General features: G+C 37.0%; 1 protein-coding gene across 5 annotated transcripts in view; it reads right to left on the bottom strand.

Annotated features, from left to right (window-relative positions):
* Positions 1–4,755: 4,755 nt before the first annotated feature.
* LOC106875417 (transcription initiation factor TFIID subunit 6) overlaps positions 4,756–16,773 on the bottom strand; it is a 72,785-nt gene continuing 60,767 nt past the window's right edge. For all 5 annotated transcript variants that reach the window (XM_014923550.3, XM_014923548.3, XM_052974685.2 and 2 more), the window contains exons 8-12: positions 13,258–13,382; positions 8,485–8,617; positions 8,228–8,353; positions 6,631–6,798; positions 4,756–5,596 (exon numbers count right to left, since the gene is read on the bottom strand). In XM_014923550.3, the coding sequence (XP_014779036.1) occupies positions 5,147–5,596; positions 6,631–6,798; positions 8,228–8,353; positions 8,485–8,617; positions 13,258–13,382 (1,002 nt within the window). In that variant the 3' untranslated portion in view covers positions 4,756–5,146. The remainder of the gene's footprint in view (positions 5,597–6,630; positions 6,799–8,227; positions 8,354–8,484; positions 8,618–13,257; positions 13,383–16,773) is intronic.

The raw sequence follows: 16,773 nt of genomic DNA, 5'->3' as shown, positions 1-16,773 counted from the left end.
GTGGTAAGAATTTAGCTTTCCAATCACATAATTCTGGGTTCAATGCCACTATATGGTACCTTGGATAGTTGCCTTCCACAATAGCCTTGGGCCGACCAAAGCCTTGTGAGTGGATTTGGTAGACAGAAATTGAAACAAGCTTGTTATATATGTATATATCAACGTGTTTGTTCCCTACCACCACTTGACAACCGGTGTTGGTGTGTTTACGTCCTCGTAACTTAACGGCTCAGCAAAAAAGACAAATAGACTAAGTACCAGGCTTTAAAAAATTCGACTAAAATTTCACAAGGCGGTATCCCAGCATGGCCGCAGTCTAATAGCTGAAACAAGCAAAAGGTCACCTGAGATTCGTCGACAATATAGATGATATTTAACCCTAAGTCAATCCTAATATTCTCGCCATGACCATACCGTCTTTTTATTACCATTTTTGTTTCAGGGGAAGTCGGACAACAATTGTCCAATGTGTTTTTTGTTTCTTTTAAACAGTAAGCTATGGTTTGATGGGAAATTGGCTGCTATTTCTAGATTCGTTTGTTGTTTCGATATTTGTAAGATGTGAGAGATAAACGCTTAAGCAAACGATGATACCAGTTTTTGGAGAAAGAAATAAAAAACTGATTCAGGACTGCATTTTTAACTATACTCTGGTAATATTTCATAATAGTGAAAGAAACCCCACCCTTTAGTTCAATGTGTGTCTGTATGTATGTATAGATTGACAGATAAGACGTTGATCCTTAGGCTATGATAGTTAAAACGAACGAAAGAACTATTAAAATAAAATATGAAGTGAAAAAAGCATTGAAATATGATAGACGCGCAGCAAATTTCATTCATGGCAGTATGATGTCAGAAGTTTAAAACTGATGAGAAATTGGGGGCAATGACCGTTAGTCTCTGATTTTTTTTTCATCCCAACAGAACCCTATCGAGTGTATGCGCGCGCGCACACACACACACATTCTTTTATTCTTTTACTTGTTTCAGTCAGTTGATTGCGGCCATGCTGGAGCAACGCTTTTAGTCGAACAAATCGACCCCAGGACTTAATTTTGTAAGCCTAGTACTTACTTATTCTATCGGTCTCTTTAGCCGAACCGCTAGATAACGGGAACGTAAACACACCAACATCAGTTGCCAAGCGATAGTGGGGGGGGGGGGGGAACAAAGGCAGTGGGACTGAACCTGGAATCATGTGGTTGGGAAGCAAGCTTCTTACCATGCCTGCGCCTATATCTCACAAAAACTGCGATAACATAATGAACACCTACCTATTAGACTGGGGTTTTTTTTCGTTTTAGTGACCGGGCACTGCCGCGACCCTTTTGCTGTTTCACTATAATGCATGCAGAAACAGACAAAACCGTTCATTTTGAATTTTAGACAGCGAGATGGTGAGAAGGCGTGGTGGATTTTGGCTCGGAGTTTTTCATTAAAATTTGAATTTGTGTTTATTTTTTCCCTATTCTTAATCTCCGTGTTTTCCCACGTAGATTGATTGAAAAAGAAAACTTCGGAAAAAGTTTTTTAAAAAAAACACTTTAATTTCACCTGAATTATTTTATATTACTGCGGGAAATTACTCTGAAAGAAATCTTTGCAGAAAGGTGAGGAGATTGATTACATATTCCTTTCATTATATTATCGCAGTTTTGTGAGGTTTGGCTGTTATTTCTAGCATGTGGATAGCTTGCTTGAAGGCCAAGGCCGGAGAATTGAAAATTTGAAAATGCGATTTTTGAAATTTTATTTTTCAGAATCGGATCCTCCATAACCAAAAACGTGGGATTCCATAAAAAAAAAATCAATATATATCCATTTACCCGAAAATTATGACGAAAAATCAGATCTTGTGAATTTTCCGAAAGTCCTCTCCCCACCTCCCAGGTTCGTTTGCGCAAATTTCTTTTGTCATATTCGTTTTCTCCACAGTTGTTAACACCCAGCAGGCTGTTTTTCTTTCTTTTTTTTTATTAACGGATGAAGATCTTTATATTAACCCAATAGTTTTTTTTGTGAGTGTGTATGTAATCCAGTACAACTTGTTACATAGCTGGGCTGTTGATGACTAAACTCCCACTTCCACAAGGCTTGCCTGGTGAGGAGGGTTGCTAGAAACCCAGCAGAATTAAAAGCAAGACCTGTCAAAAGGATGGATGAACCTAGTATATGTTCAACGACTATCTAGCAATAGCATAGGTCCTAAGAAATCCTGTGTTCGTGTCCAGCATGCTGGAGGACCACTGTGAGTTAGGTACACTTTAGCTTTTGTGAAAGCATGTCTCTAGAAGATCACTCTGATATAAAACCTGATATGCAGGGAATGGCATTGAACATTTAGGGGATTCTTTTGCTTGTGCTTGAGATCATGGATCTTCCACTTCCCTAAGCCTGTGAACCATATCGGCACTGGATGTCTTGCCCTGGCTTGTCTCCGGATCATGCCAGTAGGGTGGAATGGGTCTGTGAGGTACTGTGCAAGGCTTATTGGATGCTGATGATAACGATGATGATAATACACACATGATGAGCTTTCAGTTTCCGTCTACCAAATCCACTCACAAGGCTTTGGTTACACCAAGGCTATAGTAAAAGACACTTGCCCATGGTACCTAAATAATTTTAACTCATGAGGCAATATAAAAACAGCTGTTTGGTTCAGCTAAACAACATTCTATATAAGTCCTTTGGGCAAGTGTAACTAATCTGCTACAGATTACAAATACATTTCTAGAGCATTAACATTACATCACAATGAAAATTAACAATCTCGAGAATAAATCTCTCTAAAAATGTAATAAATTATTTCATTTATCCTTTTCACAGATTACTTTTATCACTTATATAGAAATAGAGTTTTGTAAATCTGAAATTGTACAAGGACTTTATAATGATTCTGAAGATGAAGGCTATATAGTCTATATTTCCATAGATCTGTTGAAAAAAAAATCATCATCATCATTTAATATCTGTTTTCCATGCTGGCATGGGTTAGATGATTTGACTGGAAATGATAAGCCAGAGAGCTGCACCATGCACCAGTCTGTTTTGACTTGGTTTCTACATTTGGATGCCCTTCCTAATGCCAACTGCTCTTTAGATTGTACTAGGTGCCTTTTACATGTCACTGGCACGAAAATTTTAGCCTAGTAGTCAATCAGAACTACTACTTGGTGACTTGATTTGCTAGATATAGCAGTAAAATCTCATGTCAAATCACACTCTACCTACTCAAAAATCAAGTCCATATCAGATATTGAATACTGAGAGATATATTACTGGTAAGGAGAAAAAAAAAGGATGGTCATGACTGGAATGTCACTGACCAAGAGTGTATTCAGAGCTGACCCATGGGTAAAAAAATCAACAAGTCAGATAGATAAGGTGATTAATTCTTAAGTTTTACAGTTCCCAGTATTCAAGAAGTGCAGGGAAGGTCAAGTTGCAGAATATCCTACCCCCAATCACCATCCTCCTCCTTGCCACCGCTACCATCATCATCATCATCATCATACCCTTCCTGTTGCCAACCACTTTGCAGAGTGTACTGTGTGCTTTTATGTGGTACCAGCAATAGTGAGGTCACCAAGTAACTTGCAAGAAAAGATCCCTTAACTGAGGTGGCAGTAACATTGAGAGCTTTATGTCCTTAATACTACTCCCTAAAATGGCAGCAGTCTTCATGCTAGCCAGGTGATTAGGGGCTAAATTATCATAGAAGGACAGGAACAGGTATCTTGCTCTAGGGGAGATTCAAGGTTACCATAGTTGGAAAAGAAAGAAAGATGGTGAAGATATGATAGGGTAATGGGTTTACCACATGGTTTCTGTCCATCTCTTCCTCTCAGTAGTTGACCCAAAGCTATGAAAGAGGACACTTGGCCATGATGCCAAGCACTGAGACCACCTGATAAGAAAGTGAAATCTGTTAGGACAAAGTATTCAGCAGTGGCCTACAGTGTGTTACTCCTATATACATAGGGATAAAGTCTCCAAAAGTTACTAAAATTCAATATTGGATCCAAGTTAAATAATGTTAAGTGGACAAGAGATAAACTTCTCTCTCTCTCTGGATATGTTACCTGTCCATTGCAAATGGTACTCACTCCTCAAAGCTGGATGAAGTGAGATTATAAAAATTTAAGTATCCTACACTGAAATAAACTCAGAAACTTATAGTGGGGTATGAATACACATTTGATATTTGAATTAATAATCTATAATTTTATCTACCTGAGCAATGCCTTGTGATTAGAATTTTGTAGATTTTATGTCCACTTTTCTAAGCAGTATTTTGTGGCTGGTTACTCTTCCTGTCACCAGCCCTTTACCTATTTTTAAAGTATAAGATCATTTTTTTCTTATATTCATTGGGAATGTAAATATGAAAACAATTTTGTTTCAGAAACATCTAAAAAAAAAAAAAACTCATGTTAAAAAAAACAGGGCTTTGTTCAGAACATTGGTAGAATGTTAGACACAGTGTCTCCTCAGGCATTTTGAGTTAAGCAAAAAATGCTTGTTCTGATGCAGAAATCGGTAAATACAGCTAACAAGGTTACACTTAAATCAATATACACATTTGAAATAGCCTTAAGTTAAAATACCAGTGTGTATAATATTCATGATGTATATAAAAAATAGAACGGCACAAGCTGTAATATTCTATCTTAGAGAAACATCTCAAAGAAGACCAAGAGGTACCAAACTGCTTTACTAAAATATAATTAATAAACCACAACAAAGAAATAAATTTTTCAGAGTACACCTGAAAATATTTGTTGAAGACTGAAAATGGTTTTTATTTGGATTGCATAAAATTTCTCTTCTCCTACAACATGTCTTTGAAACCATTTAATTTGTCTAATTGTAGCATGAAATGATTGAATTGACTGAATGCCTCAATAGTCACTTGTTAGGTCATTAGCCATTTCTTGATAAATGCTTGATAAAAATTTCCCCAATACCTCAAAGCACCACAGTCCGTAAAAACTGGGTATTAAAATGGACATTTTTTTTCTCCACTTATCTTGAAAAGATTCTTTCAGGACTGTCCAAAGTCTGTCTTAATAGCATCAGGAACAACAGTCAATCAAAAATAATTATTTGATAACGTTTTGTGGCAGCAAGAATATAACCTTTATGGGCTGTTGGAGTCTTTCTTAATAGCGATTGATGGTGTAGCACTGAAAATACTTTTCATGCCCATATCATGAGTTGTGGTGGAAACTGGTGCTGTACTTGTGCTGTTTGTTTGCATTATGGTAGAGCAAGTTTGTGAGTTTGAATTTGCACCTGAAGGAACTGACATGACAACAATCTTTGAACTGTTGGAGCTTGTATTTGGTGCTGTGACTAATTTCACAATTGTAGGCGTAGATGTATTGCTGCTGCCACTAGTGAAACAAGACGTCTGTACACCCATTCCTGTTGGACGGGTTGGAGGAGTGACAATTACAAGTTTGTTTTGACCGGGACCTTGTGTGCGAGCCATTCCACCTGATGGGGTTACAATACGTGTGTTAGTTCCACTGGAGGTCATGTTAGTTTGTGTGGAGCTGCCAGAATGGATCAAAATTGGTTGTCTTGTCTGTGAAAAAAACAAGAAAATGAAAAACAGTAACAAGATAATTTACCATGTTGCATTCAGAAAAAATAAATTGTGACGGTCCTACTTTCTTTAAGAATACTATTAACAATATATGTGAATCAATTGCAGATGGGAATCAAATCTAGGCCATCAGTTCCCTCATTCCCACAAAAAAAAAATTACTGATTTCAAATAATGAGGATTCAGTTGTTCAGTCAATGAATTACCTGCTTATTGAATTAGCATGAAAATGCCTGAGTATCCCACAGACATGTGCACAATTAATATAATCCTTAGGTAAGGTAAGCATGACATAGTGTATGTCAAGGCTATACCTTTAAATTACAGATAAAACCCATCTGATGGGTTTCTGAGCAGTTTCTGTTTACGCAATTTCACCAGCATCAGTGTTTTTACACGGTACTAACACCAATGTTTTTTACGTAGTATTTTGGTTTTAGGATATAAATTCAGTTATGGTGTGTAGGTCTTCTTGAGTGCAGCAATGCGCCACGTATCTTGGTCCTCAAGAAAATAAAATAGAATTTGCATCTATATAATCTTTGTTTCTTCACTATGGTGTTGGATAAGCTTAAAATAACCATCTTAATTCAATTAAACATTTGTCTGCTCTCTTTTCTGAATCCTCACAGTGCTCTCTCTGAACAAAAAAAACTAATCCTATAGGGCACAATAACAGACACAGCACATATTTCCTTTACACAATCATTTGCACTTAAAATAGAAGCAATACTAAAAGGATTTGTTCAGGATTCCTAGCCATTGTTCCTTACATAAAGAATCCTAGTAGCTTTATTATCAGTTGATTAAATAATCAACTTCAGCGCTTGACTGTTATTTCATCCTTCTGGCACCTCAGTAGGATGGAAGCAAAGTTAACCATGACAGGTTTTGAATTCAGAATGTAAACACTGGAACGTCTTTCCAGAAGAATTTTTTAAAAGAAACCCTCTGTTGATAATCAACGTTTCCTCAAGTCTCCTCCCCAGCAAAACAAAATATTCAGTACTCACATTACTGCCTGTAGTCATGGTCGATGCCATGTTGGTTGCTATTGGTGTTTGTCTCTCCTGAACAACAGCTGTATGTAAAGCCTGACCAAGATATCCGTATTCTTTCATGTAATCTTCCAGAGAATCATTCCCTGTTTTTGTATTCTTCAGGACAGGTGGCACAACTTTCTGGAAAAAAGAAAAAAAAATCTTAACCCAATATATTTTCTTTAAATGTTTGCCCCACAGTGACTCTTGTCACTTTGCATCATCGTTGTTGATGACGGTGGCAGCAGCAAGTACGAGTACTGCTACGTTGGCAGCAACAATTATTCTTACTAGCTGGACCCAGGAAAAATTCATGGGAAACAGTGTACTGGTGCCATGAGAAATGTTTGTATATTATAACCGTCTGTCTTGCATTCTGCTGAGATTGACTTTACTTCTCGTCCTTTCGGGGTTGATAAATTAAGTATCAGTTGTGTACTGGGGTCGATCTAATCAAGTGGCCCCCTCCCCACAAAAAATTCAGGCCTAGAAAAGTATATTGTGACAGTTACAGAATATAGAAAGCAATGTAACACCAATGACTATATAATCCAACCAAAGTATCTCAGTTGCGCAAACGTAAACGGAATTACTATTTAACCTTAAAATACATCGTACATATTCAAAGAACCTTAATGTACAAATTGAAATACAAAAGAATGAAATAATAAATGGATTTATGAATGAAAGTTTGCTAATTGCGTTTATTTCCACCACGTGACACTTATTGCAAACATGTTTTAACTAACCTAAACTATACACACACACAAATACGATGATATATGTCTTGAGCTGTAACTGTAATTCAAAGGGACCAGCCTTGTCATATCCTGTATGAGGCTGAATCTCTCTAAGAAATATGTTAATGTTATGCATGTCTGTGGAGTACTCAGCCATTTGTGAGTTACTTTTATCGTCGTGTGATAATGAAAAGTGAAACTGACATCCAATATTTGCTGTATGCATGTATCGATGTATCTACTTCTCTTGAGATGTGATAAACATTTAAAGACGCAAAACGAATGCCGTCACCACTCACCGTCTCTTTCACTCTCTCTCTTTCTCTCACCTTTTCTCTCTCTCACACTCTTACGTCCTCTCTGAAACATTTAGAAACACAAAATGAATGTGATTGAGAGGTGTCAGTTGTCTTAGCCATGCGGTGTGAGTCTATACTAATGGACTGACTGAAATTAAGAAAGGGCAGTTTTCAAATGTTGTAGCTGAAAAAATATCAGCTAACTTTATTTCCATATAGAACAAAGACATTAAATGATGATGGTAGTCTTCCTATTGTTAACCACTCATTTGTGAAACAGTTGTAAAATATTGTCTTTCAGGGCAACTGACACAATGATATTATCTATCTTCCTCTGGAGCATAATGTAAATTGTTGCACCAATGGTTTGAATTCACAACTAAGTCTGGTATTCCACCACTTTAACTAAATTTACAGTCATCTTATCCTTATCATGTTTTATGGATAAACAAAAAGAAATGAAAAATTTAGCATTAAAAAAAAATTCTTGTACTTTATGAAAACCAAAACAGAACTGAAAAAAAAAATTACCAACAAAATCTTTTTCACGTGATCAACAGCAAGCTTGTCCAAACTATTCACAACAGGGCTGTCAATAACTGCTTTTAACCGGTCACCAAGAACCTTCAAATGGGGTACAATGAAAGCTTTCACAACCTGTAATGCAGAGGGAAGTGTTTTCCTTATTTAGATGTCAACTGAGCAAAGAAGATGGGGAGGAAATTTAGCAAGAACATAAAAACATAAATACGAAAATAAGAGAGTAGCTTAGAAAAGTCTGATATTACCTCTTGTCCTTGCTCTCCAAGACCAACAAGTGCACCATATTGGGTAGATAAAGGAACCTTTTCTGTTTGGAGAGCTTTACTAAAAAGCTTTGTCACTCTTGTCTGAAGGTTGTTTCGGCAAGTATTAAAAGTTCTAGAGGTAGTTAAAATAACATTAAAATAACATTATCCAATAAATGAAATATAACTGAAAAATCTGTTAGTCTTCAAACTGTTAATCCTAGAAAGAGGGTAAAAAAAATAATAATAATTAAAATAAACAAAAATTATCATTATTCTTATTATTAACAGGGAAGAAGATGGTGAGCTGGCAGAATTGTTAGCACATCAGGCAAAACGTTTAGTGGCACTTCATCTGTCTTTACATTCTGAGTTCAAATTCCACCAAGGTTGACTTTGCCTTTCATCCTTTCAAGGTCAATAAATTGAGTACCAGTGAAACACTAGGGTTGATGTAATCAACCAGTCCCCTACCCCCAAATTTCAGGCCTTGTGCCATTAGTAGAAAGGATTATTAATAGAGAAGTTGAAGGTGGTGAGCTGGTAGAATCATTAGCATGCCAGACTAAATGCTTACCATTATTTCTTCCAGCTTTATGCTTTAAGTTCAAATGCTACCAAGGTTGATTTAGCCTTTCATCCTTTTGGAATCGATAAAATAAGCAACAGTTGAGCACTAGAGTTGATGTAATCAAATAGCCCCTCCCAGCAAAAGTTTCAGGCCTTGTGGCTTGCAGAAAGAATTATTAATGTGAGAGTGTTGTAATTGTCAGAATAAATATAACAGTGGAACATGTTCTTTGTGGTTGATTAACTTTGCATTTTCTTGCTCTGAAGTCAATCAAATAAATATCAGTAATATAATGACTTCTCTATGTGTGTGTGTTTGGTGAGGGCACACCTCTGGAAATAGCATCTATGACTTGTCAGTGGGCATGACACGGGAGAAGGTTGCTAGATACAGTACTGAGCAGACATATGATCATAGGTACTCCATTCATGACAATCCAGTCTTTCTTAGGGCTAAGTAGGATTACATTATCTATGGACCCACATAAGGAAATGGAACTTGGTACCATATCACCAACAAGATTCAATAACCATTTTTTTCTTTTACTCTTACTTCTCTTAGTTCAGTAATCTCTTTCTTATCTCTCAACTCCCCTCTCACCTCACTCTTGCCCACTTCTCTTCATTCTATTCTTCTTTCTTCCTACATCTCTCACCCAGTTTTTTTCTCCTACTATTTCCAGTCCACATCTGATGTTCCTGTTGTTTAGTGTTCCTTAATGTTTGCAGCAAGTTTTTCTAACTTAGAGGATGTAAAACTCTGCTGTCTCTCTTTAACTTTTCTCGGAAAAAGTTAAAATAAACACCAGTTGAGCACCGAGGCTGATGCAATCAACTATTCTCTCTTTTCTAAAAAATTTCAGGCCTTGTGCCTATGGCAGAAAGGATTATTAGTCTAAAGAACATGGAGCCAGTGTCCATAGCTTTTGTACATCATCCTTGACTGAAGGATAGGGGGAGCATGATGATACCAAGTCCTTGATGTTTAAGCTGAACTGTTAACCCTTTAGCATTTAAACAAGCCATATCTGGCCCAAATATCCTGCCTGTTTTATGTTTAAACTTGCCAGATTCAGCCATTCACACCTACCCTACAATGTCATTCTAAAAATAAACAATCACATCACTGAAATATCAAAGCTACAAGATAATGTGTGATTAATCCAAAATAATGTAAATCAATAAGTATTACATTTGATAGATGAATCTGAATGCTAAAGGGTTAAAGTTGGTGTTTGATAATGGTCAGAACGTCTGTAGAGAAAAAGAGAGAATTCAATTTTTGTTTACTTTTTATCTCTCAGTCAGATAGAAAGGGAAGTGCTTATGATCCTTTATAAGAAACTATGAGACAAGTGGGAAGGAGACAGGGTGGAAGGTATCTTCAAATCAGAGATACGGCCTGAGTGCTTGAAACAGAGATGCCACTAAACCACTACAAGGTCCAGTCCTTGTGTTGTGGTGTGGTAGCTTGTGTATATCTCAATAACTCTGAAAGCTATATCACTGGAGTGCAAGTTCCTGGTAGGGTCTCTCGTGCTTGATGGGTCAAAGGTTAGAGGCGAGACTAATATGGACCACCTCTTCTCAGAGGTAAAAAAGGGTTTGCATAGGATCAACATCCCTACCTAGAAAAAAGGGTAGTCACACAAGCATTGATAGCAATTCAAAATCAACAAAATCTGGGAGAGGAAGGCCTTCCTTCAGGGACAGTCTAGAGTCAAGAACAATGATGAAAAGTTGTCGATGGCCTATGCTCCACAGGGAGTAAAGAGCTTAAGCAAGTAGGCTGTATCTGATGATGTTGCCCCCATGATGCTATCAAAGAGTTAAGGGCTGAAGACAAAGGCAAGATTGGTCAATAGGATAGTTAATAATGCAATATGTGTTTAGTAGGGTTAACACTGATCAATGTTCTGCAGAGTCAATAATTCTATGAATAATTAGTAGTATTAATTATGCAATTAATATAAAATACTTCAGTACTTAAAACATTTAAAAATTAATACAGTGTCAAAAACAGAACACAATATTGATTTCATTGACCCAATTCTCATGGAAAGTATTTGAAAGAAGCAGCAGGTGATCCTTTCCCATACAACACAAAACAGTCCTGCACGCTGATACCAGATCATAATGCTATCAGTTCACAAATCAGGTGAAACTAAAATGACAACATCAAAAGGATTAAATCATCTTTCTATTCAGGCATTATAAAGATCATTATTTAACCCAAGGAGATGTGTGTGAGTGTGAGACAATGTTTCAACCTGAAAACATTTTTCTTCTAATCTCTCTCTCTCTCTCACACGCACACAAATAGTATGGATGTTGGGTAGAATGTATAATCCAAGCAGGAAGCTTTCTTAAGATGCTACTGTCCCAATCAGCTGAAAATCTACAAATGACCTGTACAGTATATATCATTATCACTTGGCTTGATGTCATTGCCTCCGTAAGGGTCAATGCTCGAAAGGTGCTTTTTATGTGCCACTGGTACGGGTGCCTGTAATGTGACACCAACGATCACAACTTGGCTTGAAGGGTCTTCTCAAGCATGAAAGATGTTGTTTGCATGCCACTGGCACAGATCTCAGTTATGTGATACCGACAATGGCCACAACTGTGACTTCACTTGACTTGACAGGACTTTTCAGGCATGGCATATTGCCAAAGGTCTCAGTCACTAGTTATTGCCTCCATAATATATATATATATTTATGAATGTATGCATATATATATATGTATGTATAGGTACAAAGGGTTACTGCAAAGTTCCTGGCTTTGGGTAAAAGAAAATACTGGAGGATCAGTTAATTATGATTTTATTCAACATATTCCCCTCCCCTCAGATTCACACCCTTATCACACCAATTTTCCTATTTTGCTAAGCCTTGTAAAAGAACTTGGAAGGTTGGGCCTCCAACTGGACCTTTTGTGATACCCTTAAAGCCAGAAACTTTTCAGCACCCCATCATATATATAGGATGAATAGGTAGAACACCAGGCAAAATATCTTGTGATATTTGTTGACATCCCTTTTTGATAGGATGTGAACTCAGTTCACATTCAATCCAGATCCAGTCTGTCTTTTGGAGGTTGATAAAATAAATAAGGGTCAATATAAAACAAATACTAAAGTAGAAGTAATTGAGTATATGCAAGAAGGACATTCACCAGCAATGGCCACAGTCTAACGAAAGGAAAATGAAAGAACAGATCATACAGAGAAGATAAAAGAATAGAGAATGAACTCAAAAGTTGTCAAGTAACTAGTTGCTGCGATTCTCTTCGTGCAGTATCAAAGTGGAGTTAGTGTGAAATACTCTACTCTTTACATTCTGTAAAGAGGCTGGCGTTAGGAAGGGCCTTTAAGTGCTAAGACATCAGCTTAAGCATCAAAGATTTGGTCTCTACAAAAGCTACAGACACTGGCTCCATTTTCTTTAGACTAATAATCCTTTCTACTATAGGCACAAGGATTGAAGATTTTTAGAGAAGAGGGAATAGAAACCGTGTCAAAACAGATGACTACCAGCATCGAAAAGAGATGTTAAATGACGATAATGATGATGAACAGGAGAATAAATCATACAGGAGTACAATGATATTTTTCTTTTCTCAATCATATTTTTGAGGTAAAAAGGGCTTAGACCAGTGGTTCTCAACTGGGGTCCATATGGCCCTTGGGGGCCCGTATAGGATTTTCTTGTCAAAATTTATCTACAGGAGTGACTGTGTGGTAAGATGCTTGCAGGTTTAGTCCCACTGTATGACACCCTGGGCAAGTGTCTTCTGCTATAGTTTCAGGCCAACCAAAGTCTTGAGAGTGGATTTGGTAGATGGAAACTCAAAAGAAGCCTGGCATATATATATATATGTGTGTGTGTGTGTCCTAACACTGCTTGACAACTGGTGTTGGTTAGTTTACATCATGTGTAACTTAGTGGTTTTGCAAAAGGGACTGACAGAATAAGTAAATGGCTTAAAAATATAAAGTACTGGGGTCGATTCATTCAACTAAAATACATCAAGGCTGTGCCCCAGCATGGCCGTAGTTGAATGACTGAAACAAGTAATAAGAGAAACAATAAAAGCAAGTAGTGAGGTAAATTTGTTGGATTAAATCCTCCAAGGCAATGCCCCCAGCATGGCTGCAGTCCAATGACTGAAACAAGTAAAAGAGAAGAGATAAAAGATTACCGGCAGATGTTGTTCATAAGTCTTGCAGCAAAGTCTCGCAAAGCCCAGTGGTTGTCTAAATCGGGCTTCATACACAACTGTTTACTGACAATACAGGTCGTTACAGCAGGGACAATTTCATGGAGCTGGAGATGAGGAAAAACAAAAGAAGAAAGGTTTTCTATTACTAAATTGAAATCTGAAGAGGGATCAATATTAATTACTTTAAGCAAATTCCTCATCATAAATATAAAAGCGTGAAGGGGTGCTGAAAAGCTCCTGGCTTTTGGAGAAAGAAAATACAGAAGGATCAGTTAATTATGATTTTACTCAACATATTCCCCTCTCAAATTCACACACCTATTGCAACAGTTCTTCAGTTATACTAAGCCCTGTAAAAGAACTCAGAAGATTGGGCTTCTGACCAGGTCTTTTGTGATATCTTTAAAGCCAGGAACTTTTCAGCACCCAACTTGTATATCATACATCAGCGTTTATTTGTTTTTTTTTACATCCATTTTCCCATTTGTTGGATGCTTTTTCTGAGGAATAGCTTTACAGTCAGATGCTATCCCTGTCAGCAACTCTTTTGACCACTTCTTATACACACAGGGATATGGTGTACACATTCTGAAACTGAGATACACTCACAGTAAATGATAAAAGTATTAGGAAAAAGAAAATTATAAAACTACAGCAAAGTCTCTATCTACTAAAAATTCAATTTTGATGTGTGGCACTTAACTGCAGCGAGTTGTGTTCTTGAGCAAAACATTTCAGTTCATGTTGCCCCAGTCCCCCTTTTCAATCAGAGAAAATGTTGGCCTGCTCACGTTGCCAGCAGGGCAGTGTCATCCAAAGGCTAAAACATTGCAAATCACATTGTGACCAGCAATGTGTAACAACATCTGATAATCCGGTCAGTCATGTGATCACATGGTATATAATTGCAGCATGGAAAACACAAGTTAGTCATTCAAAAACAGACAAAGTCCATTAGCTTCACTTAAATATTCATTGTTTGTAAAATAGTTGTCAAAATTGTTGCCATTCAAAATGTGCTACAGTACACATTTGTCAGTATTCAGGTCACAGTTTTGAGCAAGGGAAATTTTGACACCATTTACAAACAAATGCTTAAGTGAAGTTAATGGTCTTCGTGAGTTTCTGAATGGCTGACTCATGTCTCCTATGCTGCAATTGTTTTACTTTCAGCACATAATCTCAGAAAAAAAAAAAAACTTGCAATGCATCTATATCTCCATGACATATACACACATAAAAAATAAAAAAATAAATTACACTGATATCTCATTTTAACAGATGTTCTTTTATTTGTTTTAGTCATCTGACTACATCCATGCTGGAGCACTACCTTTAGTCGAATAAATCGATCCCTGGACTTATTCTTTGTAAGCTTAGTACTTATTCTATCGGTCTCTTTTGCTCAACTGCTAAGTTACAGGGATGTAAACACACCATCAAGCAAGCTTCTTACCACATGGCCATGCCGGTGCCTATATTCTTTTATATGTTTGTCATTTGACTCTGGCCATGCTGGAGCACCACCTTAAAAAATTAGAAATCTTTACTACCTCTGACGGGACTTGAACCTGCAATCCCCAGCTTAGGAGGCCAGTGCCTTATCGACTGGGCCACAGAGGCTAGCAAAATTACATAAAAATATCTTGAAATAGTAAAGAGTAAATTTATTCAATAAATTCACTATTAGCTTCAACCACAGCCTTCAAATGACTTCAGAATCTTTTGCAACTCTTCTAGAAGAGTCTCCTTATTTAAGTTGGTGAATGCTGCCATTATCCTTGACTTCAGTTCATCTTTGGTGTTACAAGGAGTTCTGTTGGTCTCTCACTCAACTGCACCCCATGCATAATAATCAAAGAGGTTGCAGTCTGGGGAGTTCGGTGGCCAGATGTTAGGGGTGACATGGTTGCAGAAATTGCCTGAGAGCCATGACTGGGTTCTCCTGCTTGTGTGGCATGGTGCAGAGTGCTGTTGCCAGACATAGGGTCTTCCAGCAGCCACCCTCTTGACCCAGGGCAGCACTACCTCCTCCAGGCACTTGATGTAGGCCTTTGTGTTGCGTCTGAGGTCGTGTGGGAAGATAAATGGAGGCATAATGTCGCCATCACTAGTGATCACTCCAAACACCATGATGTTGACTGGATGTTTGATTTTTATCATTCTCAGAACGTGTTTTGGGGACACCCAAACGCTTTGAAATGTTCGTATTGGAGCTTCTGGTGCAAATTCTAAGCAGTACAGCATGCTGTTTCCAAATTTCTGGCAGAGTGATTTGCGTCATGGTGTTGTTTTTCTCACAGATGGTGCCCAACTAACCCTACTATACTGTGTAGTCAACAAAATCAGAAACAATCAACGTGCATGTGCAAAAGTAAAAATATAAAATGGCGACAGCCAACGCACCCTGCAGATATACATTATATATATATATATATATATATATATATATAAAAATATATATATACATACATACATATATATACATGTATATACACACACATATGTACATACACATATACACACACATATATACATACACATACATATATATACACACACACATATTAACAAGCATACTTTTAATAACTGAATCTGATAAAAATTGTTTTACAAAAGTACACCCACATACATACAGAAATACGAGGTATTGGATATATGTTGAGTGACTTTTTAAGATTAATTCAGCATATTTCATGTGTTAAAAGTCACACTTGAGTTCACATTATTGGCATCCATTTGGTTATACAGGAGCAGACATTTGTTAAAATGATGATAAAAAGAACTTAACAACTGATTTAGGTCAGTTGTAGTGTAGACTGGTTAGGTCAATAAGGGTGGGGCTATAATGGCAGAAGGTGATCAGCGTACCATTGTGGGAGTTAGCATTGATTTTCCTTTTATATATATATATATATATATATATATATATATATATATATATATATTTTAAAATTGTTTGTAATAGGAGGCTGCTAAGTATATCCATCCAAAACTTCTATACACCATTTCCACCCCAGCCATCAACATATAATTATTAATAAGAGAACCTTGACATAGATGCTTGGCATGCTTAAAGTAGCAGTCAAATTTCCTTCAAGCCACACCCTACTATGTTAAAAAAATGAAGGGCACATTGGATAATATAGTCTTGGATACATTGTCTGAAAATAAACGATGAATGATCATGGTTGGAACGCTTGGATTTATAAGTCTACTTGATCAGAGCTGATCTGGATATTATGAAGCTGTTGTTTAATAATTATAGGAGATGCTATATGGTCAGTGGACCTGCTAGAAATAACAACCAAAATCCATCTCAAATCATATTCTACCATTTTAAAAACAAAAAACACATGGTGGAATACATTCTTAGATATTATGGGAGCCGACAATGGTTCATAGGATTTGATAAGGATTGATGTTCACCTAATCAACATCAACAAACTAGTGAAGGATTTCTCAATTTGCTAGAAATAGCAGCCAAATTTCCTC

Source organism: Octopus bimaculoides, chromosome 19 (assembly GCF_046866305.1).
Source record: "Octopus bimaculoides isolate indiv1 chromosome 19, ASM4686630v1, whole genome shotgun sequence".
NCBI lineage: Eukaryota > Metazoa > Mollusca > Cephalopoda > Octopoda > Octopodidae > Octopus > Octopus bimaculoides.
Note: the sequence above shows the minus strand (reverse complement) of the source record. Positions and strands in the feature narration are given on the sequence as shown.